This window comes from Colossoma macropomum, unplaced genomic scaffold, assembly GCF_904425465.1.
Source record: "Colossoma macropomum unplaced genomic scaffold, Colossoma_macropomum, whole genome shotgun sequence".
In the NCBI taxonomy this organism is placed as follows: Eukaryota; Metazoa; Chordata; class Actinopteri; order Characiformes; family Serrasalmidae; genus Colossoma; species Colossoma macropomum.
In genome coordinates, this window is record NW_023494810.1 from 34,173,855 (window position 1) to 34,197,248 (window position 23,394).

Genomic DNA, 23,394 nt, shown 5'->3' on the forward strand with positions numbered 1-23,394 from the left:
AGGAGAGCTGCCTTTGAAGGCAGTGACTAGTTAGGCAGCTGCCTCCAGAATGGACCACACTAAATATATACACTGATCAGGCACCACCTCCTTGTTTCTACGCTCATTGTCCATTTTATCAGCTCCACTTACTATATAGGTGCACTTTGTAGTTCTACAGTTACAGACTGTAGTCCATCTGTTTCTCTGATACTTTGTTAGCCCCCTTTTACCCTGTTCTTCAGTGGTCAGGACCCCCATGGACCCTCACAGAGCAGGTACTATTTGGGTGGTGGATCATTCTCAGCACTGCAGTAACACTGACGTGGTGGTGGTGTGTTAGTGTGTGTTGCGCTGGTCTGAGTGGATCAGACACAGCAGTGCTGCTGGAGTTTAAAACACCTCAGTGTCATTGCTGGACTGAAAATCGTCCACCAACCAAAAATATCCAGCCAGCGTCCTGTGACCACTGATGAAGGACTAGAGGATGACCAACACAAACTGTGCAGCATCGTCTCTGACTTTACATCTACAAGGTGGACTGACAAGGTAGGAGTGTCTAATGGAGTGGACAGTGAGTGGACACAGTGTTTAAAAACTCCAGCACCACTGCTGTGTCTGATCCGCTCGTCACAACACGCACTAACACACCACCACGTCAACTACAAAGTGCACCTATACAGTAAGTGGAGCTGATAAAATGGACAATGAGTGTAGAAACAAGGAGGTGGTCAGAATGTTATGCCTGATCAGTGTATGTGTATATATGTATATATATCATTATACTCCTGGGTTTCCATGTTACAGGCACTTTAATCAGGGCAACAACTGAAAAGCAAAGTTGAAAATCTCACTCCCAAGTTGGCAACACTGCAAAACCACTATAGGCCGAACCACCTTAGTCCAGATCAAGTTTCTTTACTGGTTTGGATAAACAGAGCTGACAGAGTGAGAGAAGGACCTGCCCACTAACTTACAGCCGAGAACCTTCAAGGCGTTTTGTCAGACAAACATCTACTCTCCCACACACTCTCCGCATCTCTGCCTCACACACACACACACAGACACACACACACACAGACACAGACACACACACACACACAGACACACACACACACACACACACACACACACACACACACACAGACACACATCAGGAGAGAATGAGGCCGCCAGGAGGGATGAATGTGTGTGTGTGTCTGTGTGTGTGTGTGTGTGTGTGTGTGTCTGTGTGTGTGTCTGTGTGTGTGTGTGTGTGTGTCTCTGTGTGTGTGTGTGTCTGTTGTGTGTGTGTGTGTGTGTGTGTGTGTCTGTGTGTGTGTGTGTGTGTGTGTGTGTGTGTGTGTGTGTGTGTCTGTGTGTGTGTCTGTGTGTGTGTGTGTGTGTGTGTGTGTGTGGGGGAGTAAAACAGTTCAGCGCTGCTGAAAATGCCACAACACACCACAGGCTGGATCTCCCCACGCCGCTCTGCTGCTGTGGAGGGGATTAGAGTTCAACCTATAACCAGTGACGCACGACTCCGGGTTTTCTGGAGTCGACTAACATCACTGAACTCAATTTTTATTTTTACCTCACTGTAACACACCTGATCTTAACGCGTCTCACTGTAGCACACCTGATCTTAACGTCTCACTGTAGCACACCTGATCTTAACACGTCTCACTGTAACACACCTGATCTTAACGCGTCTCACTGTAACACACCTGATCTTAACACGTCTCACTGTAACACACCTGATCTTAACACGTCTCACTGTGACGCACCTGATCTTAACGCGCCTCACTGTAACACACCTGATCTTAACACGTCTCACTGTAGCGCACCTGATCTTAACACGTCTCACTGTAGCGCACCTGATCTTAACGCGTCTCACTGTAACGCACCTGATCTTAACGCGTCTCACTGTACCCCTGATCTTACGCGTCTCACTGTACCACCTGATCTTAACACGTCTCACTGTAACACACCTGATCTTAACACGTCTCACTGTAACACACCTGATCTTAACACGTCTCACTGTAGCGCACCTGATCTTAACACGTCTCACTGTAACGCACCTGATCTTAACGCGTCTCACTGTAACGCACCTGATCTTAACGCGTCTCACTGTAACACACCTGATCTTAACGCGTCTCACTGTAACACACCTGATCTTAACACGTCTCACTGTAACGCACCTGATCTTAACGCGCCTCACTGTAACACACCTGATCTTAACACGTCTCACTGTAACGCACCTGATCTTAACGCGTCTCACTGTAACGCACCTGATCTTAACGCGTCTCACTGTAGCACACCTGATCTTAACGCGTCTCACTGTAGCACCTGATCTTAACACGTCTCACTGTAGCACACCTGATCTTAACGCGTCTCACTGTAGCACACCTGATCTTAACACGTCTCACTGTAACACACCTGATCTTAACGTGTCTCACCGTAACACACCTGATCTTAACGTGTCTCACTGTAACACACCTGATCTTAACGCGTCTCACTGTAACACACCTGATCTTAACGCGTCTCACTGTAACACACCTGATCTTAACGCGTCTCACTGTAACACACCTGACCTTAACGCGTCTCACTGTAACACACCTGATCTTAACGCGTCTCACTGTAACACACCTGATCATAAGCCACTTGATTTTCATGCACCTGATCTCAAATCACTGGTGCGCTGATTGTGATACACTTGGTTTTAATGCACCTGCATATAAAGCATCTTAATACACCTAAGGCACCTGATCACAGTGCACTTACAGAACACCTGGGCTTAGAGCACCTGAACATAAGGCACGGGACCTCAACACACCTGATCTCAGTCTATTACACTGTAATAGCGCACCTCGTCTTACCGCACCTGAACGTAAAGCACCTGATCCTGACTGTAATGCACCTGACGGGTGGCACACCTGATCCGGCCAATCCAGACGGTCTGAAGACACTCATTACCTGGATCAGGTGTGTTAGCCGAGGACTGAAACCAGACTCCCCGCACCTCCTCCTTACCTGCCACAGGTGCAGTGACACACGCGATCCGCCCCGCGCACGTGCGGCAGGATGTAGTTGTGAAAGCGGTCCAGCAGCGCGTTCATGTCCAGGCAGCACGCGATGGCCTGGAGGAGGAGCAGCACAGCGCGCGCTGGTCATCACACTCTTACCAAAAAAAAATGATGCAGAAAGGCTCAGCGAGTGTCACGCGCTCACACTGCACACCACCGCGTCCTAAACGCTGCTCTGTGTGCGCGCGAGCGAGTGTGTTTCCTCACCATCACCACAGCAGCGCCGATCAGCATGAAGATCATCCTCCTCCTCCTCCTCCTCCTCCTCCTCCTCACTGCAGCTCCATCGGTCACCACGTCACCGCGCGCCGAGCCTCCATGCCTGCGCGCGCGCGCGCGGGGCACTAACTGCCCCCTCGTGCCCCTACTGCCCCCCCAGCAGCAGCACCAGCAGCAGCAGCTCGTGAGATTCCGCGATGATACAGAACGCAGTCTCGCGCTCCGCTCCGCGCCATCCACTTCCGCTCTCGCGCGCCTCGCACCGCGGCGCCTCCTAACGGCTCCGGCGGGAAACACACCCACACAATCTTACAAAGATGGTTCTTCATGGGTTCTTTAGCAAAGGAAATGGTTCTATTTCGAACCATGAGTTCTACATAGAGCCATTTCATGCTTATAGGGTTCTCTGCTTGTGAACATGTTCTTCAGATTGGTGGAGAATGTGTTGTATATGGTTCTACATGGTGCCACTAGAACCATTAGGATTAAAACCTGATGGTCTGGCTTTCTAATAGAAATTGGCTTATTGGTTACCATTAGAGAACACTAGATTCCTGTAGAACACCTTTAGATCCTATTAGGAAACATCAAATGTATCTGGAATCAAAGCTGTTGAACCTGTGAAACCATTAGAACCTTTTACACTGTGATATCAACCCATCAGGAAAACACAGAACACCATTAGATGCTATTACACACCATCAGCAACCAGCAGAACCTTTTAATGCTTCCATGATTTTTTTCAGCACGGGACTAGCACCACGAAGGGTTCTTCTGCTGGTACGATGTCAAACCTGTAACACTAGAGAACATTCTTGGTGCTATACAGAACCAGATAGAAGGTTCTCTATGGAACCATGTACAAATATGATGGAGAATGTGTTGTTGTTCTATATAAAACCTTTTCTGAAAGTGGTACAAGCATGACATCATAACCAGAACCCGTCAGAACCCTTTTTGAGCTGTTTAAGGGGGGGCAAATACTTTTTCACACGGGTGATATAGATTTCGAACAAATCTGTATCGTCAAGAAACTAAATGATCGTTTGAAAGCTGCATTTTGTGGGGGCAAATACATTTTCACAGCACTGTGTATGCTTATATACTGTTTATACTGATTTCCATTTAGTGTCCAGTCAAAATGGCCAGTTAATAAAGTACAAGTTATTCATTTTTCAGTTTATGGTTCTATATAGAACCATTGTCTTTACTAAAGAACCCGTGAAGAACCATCTTTTTCAGAGCTTTGTTTTTTTAGCACAGTGTTTACACATAGAAGATCAGGCGCTCTGGGTTTTTCCAATCTGTGTAACTAAATATGTAAATAAACAGAAACTGTGCAGTAAAATTAGCAGGATAATGTCACATTAAAGTGTGTGTAACTGGGGTGCTAAAACTTTTGCATAACACCAATCCGTGCTGTAAGACTCTCTCTGGCACAGGAAGGCTGTAAGTGGTAAAGTGTGCGCTGCAGCGTTGGGCCTGTAGCCCTGGTGTTACACTCTCGCCCCGCTGTACCTGCACAGGTGAGACACACCTGTGAAACTCGACCAGGTCAGCTTTGTGGGGGCTCTGAAATCAGGCCGGTGTGGCTGCAGTAATAATGCATGAGGCTCACAGTCTCACTGTGCGAGTCCAGCTGACGCTCCATTAGCTTAACGAGTTTTTACAGCACCGCTTACCTCAGTATCAGTTTATTACGCCCACCGGACCTGTAACCACACACACTGGCCACTTTATCAGAAACACCCCCACACAGCCGCACTGCAAAGGTGATCAGGTGTACAGACCCTGTTTACACCTGCGACTTGAGTATCAGGATGAGGCCACAAGTCGCAATTAAAACAGATCTGATCACCCAAACCACTTCAGGAGGTGGACTGAGCCACGTTACAGCAACGTAAACACATCCGTCTCTCCGAGATACATTCAACAACCGAAACTCCTCCCAGTACAACTGAAACTCCTCCCTTTACAACCAAAACTCCTCCCAGTACAACTGAAGCTCCTCCCAGTACAACCGAAACTTCTCCCAGTACAACCGAAATTCCTCCCAGTACAACCGAAACTTCTCCTCTTACAACCAAAACTCCTCCCAGTACAACCGAAACTTTTCCCCTTACAACCAAAACTCCTCCCAGTACAACTGAAGCTCCTCCCAGTACAACCGAAACTTCTCCTAGTACAACTGAAACTCCTCCCAGTACAACTGAAACTTCTCTCAGTACAACCGAAACTCCTCCCAGTACAACCGAAACTCCTCCCAGCACAACCAAAACCATCATAGTACAACCGAAACTTCTCCCAGTACAACTGAAACTCCTCCCAGTACAACTGAAACTTCTCCCAGTACAACTGAAACTCCTCCCAGTACAACTGAAACTTCTCCCAGTACAACTGAAACTCCTGCCAGCACAACCAAAACCATCATAGTACAACCAAAACCCCTCCCAGTGCAACTGAAACTACTCCCAGTACAACCATAACTCCCCCAGCACAACTGAAACCCCTCCCAGCACAACCAAAACTCCTCCCAGTACAACTAAAACTCCCCCCATGCAGTGCGTCACTGGGCTCATGATCTGTGTGTGGGGAAGATAATCATGGACTCTCACGTTTGGGGGAGAAACTAAAAGCTTAATAGCAACACAAACAAAACACACTTAAGATGAAGCAGATGAACAGTTGGTAACTGGTTGCCCCATGATGAGTCCGACTAACCGGCAACACATCTGACCACTGAGTGTAAATACATGAGGCTAAAATCTCATCAGGATACAATCCAGATGCTGGACACAGGAAGTGACCAGGTGTGAACAGGGTCACAGACTGCTGCTCAGCTGTTAGTGCAGTTTATCAGCCCCTCTTCATCAACAGAAAGAGACCACTGACCAGACAGGCTGTGTGTGGTGGGCTGTAGGGCTGGATGATTTGGAGGAAATATTCAACTGCGATGTTTCTGACCAACATTACGACTGTGATCTAAAGCTGCACTGTGTAAGATTTGGGGATTTAGAGCCCCCCCCTGGTGGAAACGTGTAACTACACGCAGAACATTCTGTAGGGTGGGGTGGTGCTTCTTCCCCGAGTGGATGAATCTGATGATTAAAGGAGAATTCAGGGAGAACTCTGTGTCTCTGAGGATGTGAGTGAATTATCTACTACTGTCATCTTATCTTCATCAGTATGATGTTGATTTGAGATCATTTGAGGCCGAAACATCGAGCCGGACCTTCTTTTAGAGTCTGTGTGTGACGTTAATACGTAAATTTTAAATGAAACCTTTTAAATGATTTTTTTTTAAACCTTTTAAATGGTTATTTCAGGCTTTACAGGGCGACTCGCAGCAGCAGCGCCGTATTTTAGCCTGTTTATATTCTCCTCACTCAGAAACGACACTTCTTTCAGTTTTAACAACAAATTCTTACATAGTGCAGCTTTAATACTGCCATCATTTACTATAAATTAAGGCCTTTTTTGGTTAAGAATACCAGCATTTTCCACTTTTTCCTGGCTTGAAAAAGTCAGTTGAATGTAATGGTTGTGATGTCACAGTGTTTGATTGCTCTTTAAAAACAATTCATCTTTCAGCCCTGGTAGGTGTTTCTGTTAAAATGGCCGATCAGCGTAGATACAAGACAGGAGGATAACAGTGTTCACTAAAATGAAATCAGGAAGAAAAAGTAAACCGACTCAGTGAGTAGAAACAGCAGGTTTGTTGCATTTCAGAGGTTTATTTTTTTATATTTTTTTAGCATAGTATTTACACAAAGAGGATCAGGCACTCTGGACTGGCGCGTTCTTCGCTTACAATTATACTCGTTTTCAATTTACAAAGAAGGAAAAAAAAAAACAAACCAAACTCATCCTGAATATTTTCCAAGTCAAATAAGGTTTAAATAACTATAAACAAAATTAGAAATTACAGAGAAACCATCAGAAACTATCATCATCATCATCATCATTCAAGTAGAAACATGTTTTTAATACACTATTTCACTCAGACCGTCACACTCAGACACTCCGACCCCCCAAAGAAGCAGAAGGGGGCTATAAAACGGCCCACTTTCAGATACGGGCAATAGGTTTAACATAAAACCAGACAAAGAAAAAATAATCTAGTATACAGTCGTATGCAAAAGTTTCAGCGCCCCAGACAAAACACGCTGTTCTTGAATCCCTAAGCGTGAATAAGTAAACACATCCTCTACAGAGGCACACTTCTGCACATCCTAATGCACAATTACTGTTTATATTGTAATTCATATATTTGCTCAATTTGACATTTTGGGGGGGGAAAAAACATAAAACATAAAATGTAGCCTGTGCAAAATTTTTGTTTTAATTGTATGTTTCATTAGAAATTGTGCATCAAAATTTGCAGATGAATACCACACTTTTAGTGTGTTCTCTGTCGAGGACGTTTACTAATTTTAACTTAGAAAAATCATCAAAACATGGCATTTATCACACTTTGCACACAACTGCATATCATATATATATATGGTGGGTCAGTATTTCAGTTCTCATGTGTAATAGCTGCAGGTTTGGGGGATAGAAAGGGAAAAAAACATGATTTTTGATGCGTGTGTGTGTGTGTGTGTCTGTGTGTGTGTGCGTGTGTGCGTGTGTGCGTGTGTGTGTGTGTGTGTGCGCGCGCGTGTGTGTGTGTGTGTGCTTTCTGAATGGTGTCAGTGTGTTTCAGTGTGACAGGCTGTGTGAGAATGTAGGGCTCGCTGTGCTATTTTAGGGCACAATTCACAAAGGATTTCATAGCCGACTGGATAATTCAAGCCTAAACTGGGCTCTGACCAACTACAGTCTGTGCTCAGCTCTTCTCCTGTTGGCCAATCCTGACTTCTAGCTTAAATTATCCAGCTGATTAATCCAGCTTTGTCCAACACCACATGGAACAGCGCAGATTTAATAAAGCAGGGATTCTCAGTAAGCCAGAATGGAGGATCGTTCAATAATGCTTGTTTATTTTTATGCTAATTTATTCTGCTATTCGTTGTTATTTACATTATTTCATACAGAGCGAAGCACTTTGAGATGCATGAACGGCGCATATAAAGTCGCCATTATTATTGTTTGAAAATACCCTCAGCTCGTCTATTCCCCACTTTAGGCTCAAGTTATCCAGATAACTGCTCTATGAAACGAGCCCTGAGGTGGCCGCTGTAGCAGTTAAAGTTCAAGGCCTGGACTAAACAGCGGTGAGCCTGAAGTCTCTGGACTGAGTGACCAGACCAGCACAAGTGACGTTCAGACCAGGAGACTCTGCGTGTGTGTTCTTATGTCTATGTATGTCATTCATGTTCCGTAGGGGCTCTTATGTGCATATATGTGTGTGACTATGAAGTGGTCAGTAGAAGCAGACCGTGTGGAGGAACGGACGACTGCTCTTGTCCTCAAACTCCTGCAGCAGCTCATCTATTTCGTTCTCCATATCGTCAGTGTGCTGGATCTGTGAGAGAGAGAGAGAGAGAGAGAGAGAGAGAGAGAGAGAGAAAAAGAGAGAAAGAGAGAGAGACACACAACAGATTTAACAGTATTAACGCAGACCGCACGGTGACCGTCTCATCAACACAGGTGTGTGTGTGTGTGTGTGTGTGTGTGAGGGAGATACTCACACATTGGCAGAGCTCACAGATGAGGAACGCTCCGAGTGTGGCCTCCTCATGGTTGTCCTGTATGTCTACGTTAATGACGTGGACAGGCTGGAACGTCTCCTGCTCACGAGAGTTCAGATCTAAAGGGAACACACACACACACACACACACACACACACACACACACACACACACACACACACACACAGCTAGTGTTACACCGGACCCCCCTGAACTTCACGTGTACACACACATGATCTGCACACACCTCCATTAGAGCTCAGTAACCCTGGTCATAACTCATGCAGGTAAGCGTGTTCTAGAATGAGGTCTGGAAAAGGAAAATTACACTGACTTTTCAAAATTTCTGCCTAATTAAAAGGTTGAGATGTAAACAGAGTCGTTCAGAGTGGTCTGGTATGAAATGCTCCGTTCTAGAGAAACTCAGAGTGATAGGAACCAGACGTCCACCTCTAAAAGCTCCCTCACAGAAAGTTCCTACATGAAATGGTTATGAATTCACTGCCTGATGACTGAGACACTGTTTTATGATAGTTTAGAGAACTTAAACTCCATTCATGGCGGAGGGATACATGCAGGGCACTGTGAGGCAAAATAGTCCCCAAAGAAAACTTATTATTTCAGATTTTCCACTATTTTCCATCATCAACATTCCATATAAACTCAGAAGACTGGTGTAGGTTCACTGGTGGTTCTGGACAGTAAATAATATGGCTATATTTGTGCTATACAGTGTAAACATCACAGCCCCTGGTTCCTCCAAGTTTCTCTATAATGTACCACTTCGCATTAAACCACTCTGAATGACTGTTTACATCTCAACAATTGACTTATACAGCATCTCTGGAAAAATATTCCACATTAAGGTGAGAGTAAAAACGGTTCCCTCTTATTCCCAAGACTAGTTTTCGTGCTCATATAATCTACCCGCCAGCTAGCATCGCACAGACTGCCAAACAGGCAAGACACTGCACAGAACATCTTAAAGGCTGAAGTCCGTCCATGTTTATAAAAGTGATTTAGGCAGCAGTTAGCATGATGCTAATTGTTGAGGTATAAACTTCCATTACTTGTTATTACAAACAAAATAAGAAACCACTGTAACAAAGCTAAAATGGGGAAAAAACAGATGCTTCTTCACTAAAGCCATTCTTAAAGTCTTCTGTCCATTTCCTTACGTTACTGTTACAGGCTCAGTGAACTCTTTAGGTTAATATGATTGTTTTAAAGTGGAGCAGATTTGCCTTTTTTATGGAGATTTCAGGCTCTCTCATGCACGCTCGCTGGCTCTCACGTCCCTATTTGCATAAGCAGAGACTTAAAACTTATAATAATAAACAGGGTTGATTTTAGCGCTGCATCAAGGCAAGAAAAAGACTGAAGTAAGACAGCCACCCTGACTACCTCACACTAAATGACAGAGCGCGATGCAACTCCAGCAAAACTCTCATGATTTCACTGGAAGTTTGTCTGCGACAGTGAAACTGCTTGAAAAGTTGTTTGGTGTAAGGCTGGCATTAGCTGATCAACTACATGTTGGGATTGGAACCTGATTTTTGGCTGAACTGTTGCTGCAAGTGCCTCAGATTAGAGAGCTGAGTCAGGAAATACACCCTGTGTGTGTGTGTGAGAATATAAGACACATAAGCTGCTCACCTTCCACCACCTGGTCATACACTCTCTCCTCGCAGGTGATGACCAGATCAAACTGCTCTTTACAGCTCTGGAACCGCTCCGGCCTCGGCTTAATGCGCTTATTCCGCTCCAGCATGTGCAGAATACCGTTCTGTGTGTATCTGAGCAACAGCAGGGTCAAGGAAACACCGCAACGGACAAACAGACACAAATACAGACAGCAGTGCAAAGAAAAACAAAGCATCTCAGGCTTACAGATGTGCGCAGTGTTCGATCAGGATAATGAGACTGGAATTTTGAGGCATAACAATAAAAAAAATGTATTGAGTGTGACTAATATACTGTAAATGCAAAGCACAAGGAATGAAACGAGGGGTCTTAAACTGGGTTACGTCTGCTGAGTCTGGCCTCATTAAACACACCTGATCAAACTATTTAGCTAATTAGCAAAGCCTTTAGAGTGCTGAGGGAAGGAAGAACCCAGTTCGACGCCCCTGAGTAAGACAGCTTTAGAAGTTCTCCAATCACAGATGACTTTACTGAAACATCACGTATCATCACTGCTTTTGTAAAGAACCTCTATCCAAAGCAGGATCGCTCAGCAAATAACTTCAAGGGGAATCCCAATGATTTTTCAAAATTTCTGCATAACTCAGATGTAATCAGAGAGATTCAGAGTGGTTTGGTGTGAAATGGTTCAGATGTCTTTACAGTGGTGGTGATAGGAACCAGGGGTCGCCATAACTACAACACAAATATAGACATTTTATTTACTATCCAGAACCACCAGTGAACCTACACGAGTCTTCTGAGTTTATATGGAATGTTGATGATGGAAAACAGTGGAAAATCTGAAATCAGTTTTCTTTGGGGACTATTTTGCCTCACAGCGCCCTGCATGTATCCCTCCACCATGAATGGAGTTTAAGTTCTCTAAACTATCATAAAACAGTGTCTCAGTCATCAGGCAGTGAATTCATAACCATTTCATGTAGGAACTTTCTGTGAGGGAGCTTTTAGAGGTGGACGTCTGGTTCCTATCACCACCACTGTGAACAGTTCTGACTCGGCAAGTTTCTCCAGAACAGAGCGTTTCACACCAAACCACTCTGAACGAATCTGTTTACATCTTAACCAGTTTTTTTATGCAAAAAATGAAATAAATAAAATTAAAATAAGGGTGGACTTCCCCTTCAAGCCAAAAGTGACTGCAGGAATAGGAACGCTCTCATTGCGTCTCCTTTTGGCCGAAGTTACCTGACTGAGCGAATCCTGCCCTGATAAAACTGAGCTTAACTCACAATCTCAGCAGTCTGAGCTGATAAAGCAACATGAAGCTCCAACTGTGGAGCTTCTGCGCCCCCTAATGGTCAAACAGCACCAAAATATAAACGTGTCAGGGGTCTTTTTCCCCCTAAATGCACAGGACTGAAGGGTAAACCAAACTGCTTCTAAACCTTACAAAATATCTAGCATAGTGACGATTAGGGAGCTTCATCAAGCCAGACATCTGGAGTTTCAGTATGTACTAAACCTTTATTTCAATCTGTCCAACATTGTCTACAAACAAATATTCATAAATATCTTTTTCCCTTTCTAAAATATTTTTCAAACACTGTGAAGCCCCTTTGTGAAGCCCCCTGAAGCCCCTTTACAACACACTTCTTTACCCACTCCTCGATGCACTGGGGCAAAACTCACTACTGCCCCACTACAGATACATAAACATCTAACTAACTCAGAGCCCAAAACGTCCTGAACACAGCAGGCGATCACTGTTACACCCTATTCAGGAATACCAGCCACTTCAGGGTGGGAGTGAGAGTTAATAAAGGCTTAATAAACAAATAAATAAACCCAGTTGGACTCAGGCTGTCAGACGTGTATGTACTGACTGTAAGTGAATGGGGAAGCCTCAACGGGTCATAATGACCATTTCATTATTATACAACACCAACAGGGAAACAGAACCACCGTACAAGAACAAACCACACATATTTTAACATTAGAACCATCACGATTCACAATACTCACTTTAGACTGAAGAAATAAGCTCCAAAATATGAACATATCAGCACCTGTAGACTCACAGCAGCTGGAGTTAGAGACTCAGTACTAGATAAACTATAACCTAATGTCAGTTTGACCTACACTCTTAAAAAAGATGGTCCTTTAAGGGTTCTTTAGTAAAGACAGTGCTTATATGTAGAACCATGGCCACCCAAAGATTCATTTGCATGCTTAAATGGTTCTCTGCATGGTGAAATGGTTCTACATAGCATCTAAAACAGTTCTGCTATTGTTGTGATGTCAATCTTGTCACAACAGAAGATCACTTTTTCTATATAGAACCATATACAATACATTCTCCATCGACCTGAAGAACCATTTAAGCATGCATATGATTCTTTGAGTGTCCATGGTTCTATATAGAACCATTTTCTTTACTAAAGAACACGAACTATCTTCACGACGGATCCTCATTTGCTTATGAGGAAATAAATTCAGACTATTCTGTATATTAAACAGAATAAATTGCGGATTGTAGTCGTCGCAGCTTCTTTAAAAAGAGGAAAAAAAGAGAAACGTTCACTGTTTTAGGTGCAGAAAAGACTCCTTTACTGATCCGAGACCAGTTCTGGCTCCGTTATATCAGTTCAAGTTAGTGTTTTGGCTCCATCTACAGAGAACAAACTCTCAGCCAGAAAGTCCAGCACTTCAGTGCAGCCTGGAGTACTGCACACCCCCTGCTGGTCAACTGCAGTGTTTACAGGCTTTAGGCCCCAAACGGCATCTGACTCAGCTCAGAGCTGTTGGCGTGCACTCTGAACCAGAGCTACTCAGGAGCTGCCTGAGGAAGAGCTGAGCATCAAATCCAGTACTTTTACAGAACATTCAAGAAAAACGTGTCATTCAAGACCAAATAACAACACCCAAGCAGTCATTCACTCAAGTCAAGCACTGCAGTTCACCTGTACTCTGCCAGTGACCATATAGTTCAATCTAATCTAATCCTGATCAACATCAGTGAGCCAATAAGCATGCTTATTCAAAAATCTAGAAAGCTGATTGGCTGTATGAATTATGACAGCACTTCTAAGCTGTTTGAATGAAATGAATAAATTAATTACAGCTTTAAGCCACACCCACTGATCTAAAAAAGGCATTAAAGTATCATTCAGGAATCTGTATTAGTATCTAAACATGTTGACCAATAATGTCTTTCATCATTACTTCACTTTGTTTTCATTAAAGTGATTGGTTTATGTCCCTAATCGCACACACTGCAGCGTCACTGCGCTCAGGCTGCTGCTCCTCCGCCTCCAGAATACATTCAGGATTTAATCAAAAGCTTTAGCAAAACGCCAAACTGTGTTCTATTCAGAACTTCAGCACCGACCCAATCTAACAAATAAATACTACACTTTGAAGACAAAAATTATATTTTATATATAAAATATATATAAAATCTAATTATTTTTATTTTTACTAAAAGGGAATTTTAGAAGAATGCTGTTGACAAAAAAATATAATAAAATCAGAAAAGCGTCATGTTTAATAAACTATGAGAACTAGACTCTGACTGCACGCAAAACCTGACAACGTTGTGCACTTTGTGGGGGAAAAGGGTCGTCATCATTTTGTTGTTCATCACAGACAAAACAACAAAAAAGGATCTCTGGAATGAAAAATGCTAAATGTTTCTCTAAGACTGGATATGAGCCGTTTATTACAGTCGACTCTCAGCCTGTTTTCTTCCCCAAATCCACCCAAACATACGGAGCATGTGAAGTGGTATTTTTCTACATGCTACAGCAGAAACTGTCTCGGCGTGCTTCATGCCTAAATGTTCAGTGGTCAAGTTCAGCAAAAGGAAACTAATAGACAGACACAGACACAGACACAGACACACACACACACACACACCGGTCAATAAAAGGGCACACGGTTTACAGTGGATCAGCTGCTGGGAGGATGGTGACTAGACTGCATGGGGAAGCCGAGAGAAGCACCTCGTGCATCAGCGCTACACAGACGCAGTGTCTTACTGCCTAAGTGTCGGCTAATAGGCTAAACCTGTGACTCCACATGGTCACTCTGAGGGACGGGAGTGTTTCTGTCTGTGGAAAAGGTTTAACAGAACACTAGAACTCTAACAGAAATAAAGCTATTTTCGCTCCAGCACTGGTGACCCTTGTATCCACAATATTAAAGCTGATAAACAGTTTTAATAAAAATGTATATAGAAATATTTTGCTACTTTTATTCAGGTAAACAGGTATCTCCAAAATATTAACTTTACAGAAGAAGACAAAAAAGCTCAACTTTTGATGCAAGTTAACGTAGCTGCTGCTCCATTTATCATGAAATCTTTACGCAGTATGACGGACAGCTGCCGCGCTCAAATGACGTAGAAAAATAGACATCAACAAAAACGGAGATGTGTGTTCTTTGGGCAGCGACAATATGCAGGCATTTTGCTACTTTTATTCCAATAAATACTTGAATAAAAGTTATATACACACATTTTTGCTGGTGTTCATGTATAAAAATGTTGGTAGGTTTTTTTTTACCCAGTTACCTGTACAAATAATCCTTGTGTGCTAAACTGATGCGGCCTATTCTAACTGACATAAGCAAATTCTGTGACTGCATTATCAGAGAGTGAATCCTGTGAAGACAGATAGTAGAGGGAAGAAAAAAAAGGGAGGAAAGGAAAGGAAAGAAGAAAACCTATTTACCCCTCCATTAAAAGTCCTCGTATCTACAGCAGGTATTTACTCTGAATACAGGAGCAAATACTTCAGTAAAAACTTACATACACAAATACATCTTTTTTTTCCCCACCAGAACTAATGACCTTCGGACTAAACTAACTGACACACTGGCTGATTCTGTGACTCAATTATTAGAGAGCAAAGTTGTTTTTTTTTTTTTTAATCTTCACTAAAAGTACTACCTTGCACATCAATACTGAAATAGAGAGCAAAGCTTTTAACATGCGTTTCGGAGCTATTTTCTTCCTCCAGATTGTAATTGTGAGATACGTGAAAGGTATAAGTGGCTTAAACTGCTGAAATGGTCTAAATCCCATGCTAACAAATTAGACACTACACTGTAAAAAGTGTCAAAGTATTTATTTAGGTTGAATAAAACTAGTTAATTTACTTGTTACCACATGAAGTCTTTTAGGTAGTCTAAAAAGGCTGACGAGACACTTTTTACGGTGTATAAATGGCAGTTCTCCTCCCTGTTCTAGTCATCATGTATAAAAAGGTAGTTGTGCAATAGAAGCTCGTGCATCAATACTTCATTTATGCATCTTCAGACTAACTCAGTGACTCAATTATTAAACAAACAAAGCTCATACAGGAATAAACGCCATGGAGACGGATATTAAAAACGATATTTCTCCTTCAGACAGGAGGAAAACTGTTTGAAGTGTCTTAAAAGGCTGAAAAGTTGATGCCATGCTTATGAAAGAAAAGCTGTTTTTCTCCCATATGAGTCGTCCTTGTATACAGAGCAAGTATACGCACTGATTCTAAAAGTAAATAATGGCATATCAAGGTTTACACATGTATTTGCTCTCATATTCATGCATAAAAAAGGTAGTTTTCCTTCAGTGCCAGTCATCTTTGCAGAGCAAAGCTCAGACAGCAATGAATTCTAGGAAGATGGACTTAAATCTATTTTCCTCCACCAAAAAGTGGCTTAAGCTGCTAAAAAGGTGTGAAATACCACAAAAAAGCTATTTTTCCCTGCAGCACGAGTCGCCTTTGGATCCAGAATACAAGTGCATATGTGAATAAAACGTGTATACATGTATTTGTTCTTGTCTGTGCGTAAAAAGGTATTTCTTTCCCTCCCGTATTCGTTATCCTTGTATAAAACGGTAGTAAAGACAAGCTTCTGCATCTGTACTACACTGACACTTCCTGTTTAGCACTAACATTTGGGCTACACTCAAAAAAGATGGTCCTTTAGTAAAGACAGTGGTTCTATATAGAGCTGTGAACACTCAGTGACCCATTTGCATGCTTAAAGAGTTCTCTGCAGGGTGAAATGGTTCTTCAGATCGATGGAGAATGTGTTGTATATGGTTCTCTAAGTCACCAATAAGGATTCTGCTATTTTTACAATGTCTAGCTTGTAACAGTGGAAGAACCCTTTTGAAAAGGTTCCGTATAAAACCGTATACAGCACATTCATCAGTCTGAAGAACCATTTCACCATGCGGAGAACGCGTTAAACATGCCAATGGGTCACCGAGTGTTCAAAGCTCTATATAGAACCACCGTCTTTACTACACCGTGAAAAGTGTCTCATCATGCAGAAACAAGTAAATGAAGTAGTTTTATTCAACCTAAATAAATACTTTGAATGATCGATTCTTTCAGTGTAGATTTTTAAGCTGAATAAAACTACTTCAACTGCTCGTTACCAGACGAAGTCATTTTCGTAGTAGCAGATCTGACGAACCACTTTTTACAGTGTAAAGAACCCTTGAAGAACCATCTTAGGAGTGTAGCAGTCGGTTTCTGAACCTCATATGCTTATGGTGAAGTAAATTAGACTATTCTGTGTATTGAAACAAACAAAATAAAAAAAATGCAACGATAATCATCAAAGCCCTCTTAAAAAAGCTAAATCTCGGAGAGCATCAGAGCAAAATGTTCCCCGTTTTAGGAGCGCAAAAAAATCTTCACTGCTCCAAGACTAATTTTGGCTCCATTATAAAAGTTCGTCAGTATTTCTGGCTAAATCTACAGAAAAACTCTCGGCCAGAAAGTCCAGCAAGTCAGTGCAGGCTGGAGCACTGCAGCCCCCTTAAACCAAAGGCTTAAACTGCCTTAAAATGTCAAAAATGTGTATTTTACCTCCAGTATTAGTCACCCTTAAAAAGGCAGCTGTGTAAAGAGAAGCCAGTGCATCAGTGCAACACTACATCTTAGCACTGACATGTAGGCTACTTCTCTATGAATACCACAATGACAGACGTTAAAAAAATTGTTTTCCTACTCCAGACGGTCATCCTGAGAGCCAAAAAGCAGCTCGTACTGCTGAAAGAGTCTTAAAACCCCACATTACTGAACGAAAAGCTGTTTCTTTCACTATTTCTTGTTGTCCTGGTACAAAAAAAGTGGTGTTCAGTAAAGAGAAGCTTGTGATTAACAGGTCACTGATGCAAACACGTTGGCTAATTCTGTGCCTAAACTACAGAACACAGCTGTTCAGGTAGAAATGAGTGCTATAGGGATGAATATTCCCCTCTACAAAGTGATCCTGAGGGCCCAAAGTGTCGCAAACTGCTGACAAAGTCTGGAAGTCTAATGCGAAAAGCTACAAGCCATCCTTGTATCCAGAGCAAGTGTTTGGATAAAGCAGTATCTACACACGTTTGCTCCTGAACGCAGACAGATGGTCGTTTTCCAGGTAGAACGTTCTATGGTATGTGTTGCTGTTGGTGTAGTGACTCTGTGAATGTGTGTAAGTGGGGGGGGGTGCGGTAACGGTCTGTGTGTGGGATACAGTTCCTTGTCTTTTCGGACCAGGTCGCTGTACATCTGTTCGTATGTGGTTTTGAAGTCGTACACGTTTGGCTTGTCCGGAGCCGGTCCGGGGAGTTTCACGTGGGTTCCCGTCCCGAACGATCGCACGTCAAAACCGCGCTTGCTGCAGGAACATGGAGAAAAAGTGAACAACCAGGAAAACACAAACAAAATTACACAGTTCAACAAAATCATCAGCACTGAACAGACACTAAAGGACAGTCTCCTGCATTACGACAGCTCACCTGCCCTCAGCTTACTAAACAAGAAGAGAAAATTAAGGCTGGGTATGGATTTGTACATGCCGCTGTGAACATCTGCATCACATAAATTAGTGCTTTCTGCAAGTTTAAGCTCTGCCTCAGCATAACGTCTACTTTAAATAAGGATAAAATTGATATCTGAGGCCTTTCTGGCACTTTCTAGCTTAGTATGTGTTTGTGCGAGTGTACTGCTGCTGTCAGAACAAAACCTTGTATCTCCAAAATGGTGACTTTACAGGAGAAGGTAAAAACATGCTTTACTTTTAACGTAAGTCAATGGAACCAGACGTTTTACCAAGTCATTTTGAGCCGTTTCTTTTGGTCCATTCATCATGAAATTTACACACGATGTAAAGGGCAACAGGCATTTTCAAATTATGCCAAAAACCGAAAAACAACAAAAATGGAGATACAAGGTTTTGTTCCGACAGCAGTGATATGTTTGTATGAGCAAGTAAGCGTTTGCAAATGAGCACTCATTCGCTCACAAGTGACACACTGATGGTGAGCCACTGTTTGTGTTCACCTAAATGAGGAAAACCACAACAAATGACCGATACCCCAATAAGACAATGCAAGACGCCACAGACAGCATTAAGAGAAATTCAGGCACCATTTAAAACCCATTGAGATCCTGTGGAGCTGCGCTGGGTGATGTTTGGAGAAGAAAAACCAAACCACTGTGTAACCGCAGCGAAGAACCAGCGTATGAAGAAGCTTCTTTAAATAATTCAAAAGCTTTAGAGAAGTATACTAAAGCAGTGCAAGGTGGTCTTCAAGACAAGCGAAGTGCTTGGATCAGTGGCTTGATTTCTGCCAAATTCAGAAGGGCTACCGTGATCGCAATGCCGTCTAAGACAGACGTGAGCTCGGCTACAGAACCTAGTCTTCTCAGTTGTCGCTCTGCAGGAGCCTGGTGTCTCCAACAGGGAACCTTTCCCGACATTTGAGGCTAATCCGAACCAATCAAATCCATTCTTTGTATACAAATGGTTAGATTGGATTTAAAAAAGGAGTTTGCACTCAAGAAGAAATGCTGAGAATCCAGGACCCTGTGCCCAGGAATGGATCTCCAGGACGATCCAGGGAGATCCTGGACAGGTGGCAACCCTACCTGCGGACGAGGTAGAAGACCTCGCTAGCGCTGGTGTACGAAGGCTCCTCTTCAGTGTTCACTCATGACCTGAGCCGACTGTGATGGCACCACTTACTGACGTAACAACATTTAAATGTTGTTTGAAAACTCGTAACTCAAAGTTTTTGAGCTGCTGCATGAAGGATTGTGGGTGACCGAAGGTCTGGGTGGACACACTGGTTGATTCCTTCAACTTCCCGTAAAAAGGGGCTTATTTCTCAGCCGCATTTGAAGGATCCTTACAAAACGTGGCAGCCTTCAATGGCGTAATGACCGAGTAGAGCAGCCGGTCATCATTTAAGAGCTTCTGCACGGCTCTGATTATCACGACTCCTTTAAGTACCAGTGATCAATATAAAAATTAACTAAAGAACTTTAGAGCGTTTGTTTTTGTGCAATGCTTATCAGCCGTTCACAGCGGCTGGATTTTTCTGCTCCACACATTTTCCAACGTACCCCAATAAGACCTCAATGGAATTTAAATGTCACGTAAAGAGGAATTCCACAATTTTTTCACATTTTCTGCACAATTTAACTGCTGCAATGTAAACGTTGTTCAGATTGGTTTCGGTTGATGGTATAGAAACTCACCGACTCAAGATGTCTTTACAGTGGTGGTGATAGGAACCAGGGGTTGCCATGACTACAACACAAATATAGACATTTTATTTACTATCCAGAACCACCAGTGAACCTACACGAGTCCTCTGAGTTTATATGGAATGTTGATGATGGAAAAGAGCAAAAAATCAGAAATTTTGTTTGGTCTTTGAATGGCCTCCATGTATCCCTTTACCACAAATAAACTTAAAAATACATTTACAGACTAAAATCTTCTCAAACTATGATAACTTTCTGAGAGGAGCTTTTAGAGGTGGACATCTGGTTCCTATCACCACCACTGTGAACAGTTCTGACTCTAAGTTTCTCTAGAACAGAGCGTTTCACACCAAACCACTGTGAACCGCTCTGATTACATCTTAACTATTTTATTGTGCAGAATTTGAGAAATCGATGGAGTTCCCCTTTCAAGGACTGTGTGGCGTCCTGCGTCGTCTTGCTGGAATTTCCCTCATCTGTTGTGGTTTTCCTCCTTCAAGTGAAAAGAGCAAACAAAACAACATAAAAACAGTCACTTAAATAATAAATTTAAGATATACGAGCATATAAGTTATTATTTTTGGATGGGGTGTTTATGTAAGGCGCATACATATATATAAATAAAGTCTGTATGTATTGTATATGTACACATTTAAAAAGGTTCTCCAAGGGTTCTTTAGTAAAGGCAATGGTTCAGGAATTCTACATAGAACCATTTCATGCTTAAATGGTTCTCTGCGTGGTGAAATTGTTCCTCAGATTGATGGAGAATGTTATATATGGTTCTGTGTAGAACCTTTTTGAAAATGTTTCTATATAGCATCAGAAAAAGGCTGTTCTATTGTTACAAGCTTGACATCATGTACCAATAGCAGAACCTTTTTTTGGTGCTATATAGAACCACACAACATTCTCCACTAACCTGATTAATCATTACACCATGCGAAGAACCATTTAAGCATTAAATGGTTCTACATGGAAGTTCTAAACAGCACCACTGCCTTTACTAAGGAACCCTTGAAGATCCATCTTTTTAGGGGTGTATGTACGTGTATACGTTCAGTCTTTCTTCCGGTTAGACGTTTAAAGCCTTGTTTTTTTTTAAATCCTCCCCATTTCCGCCTGCATGACACAGCAGGGTGGCTTCAAAAAGGCGAAATAAAGCAGAAAAAGCTCAGATACTAAAAACCTGAGCAAAAACGGAGCCGTTCAGGATCACAAATCAGAACCTGATACGAAAGGGAAGTCGGCTGCTTCTCACTCGCCAGCTTCTTGTTCGAATTTTCCCGTTCCACCTTAAATGGCGCAGCTGTTATATTCCAGTGTCAGGCGCTAGAGTGCAAACCGCTACCATTTAAGGTGGAACGGGAAAATTCGAACACGAAGCTGGCGAATAGGAAGCCAATCTGATCGAGGTTGTTGACACTGATTTTGCTGTTGAAGTCGACACGTTTCGTCTTCCCGTGTCTGCTGTCTGCTGCACGGGGCTCTGAGGCGCTGTTCCCCGTGTTTTCGGTAGTTTTTCCGCGCTGTGCGGTTCTTCTCCTCTCGGTTACCTCAGGATGTTGTGAGCCTCCATGCTGCGGTTCTGGTTACTGGAGCAAACGACCGCCACACGCAGCGGCTGGCTCGGCATCTTATTCACTTATTGTACAGTAAACTGGAGATAAAGCTGTTCACACGACTGAAGAGGAGAGCAGAGCGGCAGATCAGGAGAGAGAGACAGAAAACAGCCGGACCCGCCGGAGAAAGCGAACTAAAATGGCGGAGCAAAGTGAGGGAGTGCTGACGTTACGTCGCGCAGTAGGCGGAGCGGCGAGGTGGGGCGTGGCTGGGCGTGACGTCACCCTGACAGACAGCTAGATCAGCAGAACTCTTAAGCTCATCAATAATCGCAAAAACAAAGAACAGAACCTGAATTATTCGGTGCAGTTTATGTGTAACTTTTATTTATTTAATTTATTATTTTTTCTTTCGCTTTTAATGGTTTATGTTAAATTAAAATGTAAAATGTATTGTAAAAATGTCCTTTTTGTAATTGCTTCATTTCATCATTTCATATATATATATATACACACACACACACACACACATATATATATATATATATTATAAACAACAAATGACAAAATGGAGATACATGGTTTTCTTTGGACAGTTACAAAATGTATTGGATCACTCACAGGAAATGACATCATTGGATCTGATGAAGAAGATGGCAGAATGTACCCTGCTGAAAAAGGACCATTACAAACCATTTGGATTAGAACCTAATAGTTTTACTTTCTGCTGGGGATTGGCTTAATGGTTTCCAATAGTGACTACTAGTTTCCTGTAGAACACCTTTAGATCCCATTAGGAGACCATCAGATACATTGAGAATCAGCCATTGGTCACCTGTTAAACCATTAGGATCCTTTACATTGTGATATGAACCAATTAAAAAAAGCCAAAACACATTACAAAACCATCAGGAACCAACAGAAACACTCAATGGTTTCTATTGTTTTTTTTCAGCAGGGTAAAATAAGTTATATATTCCTTTAATCGTTTTCCTCATTATGGTGAGGGCTGTCCGGCTAAAGGTCAACCCTCCTACATTAACTGAACACAAATAATTAAAGTACTGTTTTATTGCATTTCCACAGATAATAATCAAATATATTTTATTTATGTATGTTATGGGAACCGTCTGGTCTGTACAAGTTTAATAATGACTAAAGCTGCAAACCTAAACCAGCCTAAAGGTAACAAGCCTGACGAGCTAAAAACATTTGAAGTTCTTCATAGAATTACCCAGTCATATTTGTAACAACATTTATTTATGACACAAATAAATAGAACTAAAAATACAGTATAATATAGTCATGCAGAACATATAATCAATTATCAGAAAGGGGTAAATAATAACACATTTTATATACAACTAGAGGAAAAAGAAACAATATGAGGAGATATCAGTACATCAGTCATAGATACACATACAAAGATGCCGCGTTGGGTCCAGCCAAGCATGTCAATGGTGCTGCCATTTTGGGGAGGTCAACATCACTGCTGGACTGCATTCAGTACCATTACAGAACGGCAGTTTAAGAAAGATACTGTCCAAAATTACACTATTTCAAGAATATTGAGCTCAGAAAGAGGGATAGGATTATATAACGGAGGGAACGCAGTGATCCACACTCATGTTTGTGTGATGAGCATTGTTTGTGTGACGTTTATGTGTAGATATGGTCGTGTGGTTAATGAGGCGCAGAGAACCTGTTGATGTGACTGTTTTTCCTCTGATTTTATATTAAGCTTATTTCATTT

At 42.4% G+C, this 23,394-nt stretch overlaps 2 protein-coding genes across 2 annotated transcripts in view; both read right to left on the reverse strand.

Moving 5' to 3' along the window:
* The window catches only part of tmem240b (transmembrane protein 240b), a 9,709-nt gene extending 6,350 nt beyond the window's left edge, over positions 1 to 3,359 (reverse strand). The window contains exons 1-2 of the mRNA XM_036559622.1: positions 3,249 to 3,359; positions 2,989 to 3,095 (exon numbers count right to left, since the gene is read on the reverse strand). Coding sequence (XP_036415515.1) covers positions 2,989 to 3,095; positions 3,249 to 3,284 — 143 coding nt within the window. The 5' untranslated portion in view covers positions 3,285 to 3,359. The remainder of the gene's footprint in view (positions 1 to 2,988; positions 3,096 to 3,248) is intronic.
* A 4,563-nt stretch (positions 3,360 to 7,922) lies between these two features.
* ssu72 (SSU72 homolog, RNA polymerase II CTD phosphatase) lies at positions 7,923 to 21,842 on the reverse strand. Its single transcript, XM_036559285.1, has 5 exons — positions 21,636 to 21,842; positions 18,062 to 18,205; positions 10,550 to 10,689; positions 8,894 to 9,012; positions 7,923 to 8,727 (listed from the first exon to the last, which is right to left on the reverse strand). The coding sequence occupies exons 1-5, from the start codon at positions 21,713 to 21,715 to the stop codon at positions 8,626 to 8,628; spliced, it is 585 nt and encodes a 194-aa protein (XP_036415178.1). The 5' UTR covers positions 21,716 to 21,842; the 3' UTR covers positions 7,923 to 8,625.
* Between the last annotated feature and the right edge of the window lie 1,552 nt (positions 21,843 to 23,394).

Bases quoted from the DNA above. Each gene is read 5' to 3' on its own strand.
- ssu72 (XM_036559285.1), bottom strand. From the start codon at position 21,715: ATGCCGAGCCAGCCGCTGCGTGTGGCGGTCGTTTGCTCCAGTAACCAG. The intron at 18,206-21,635 runs GTAACCGAGAGG...ATGTTCCTGCAG, and splicing joins GAGGCTCACAACATCCTGAG to CAAGCGCGGTTTTGACGTGC. The intron at 8,728-8,893 runs GTGAGTATCTCC...TCTCTCTCACAG, and splicing joins TCTGTGAGCTCTGCCAATGT to ATCCAGCACACTGACGATAT.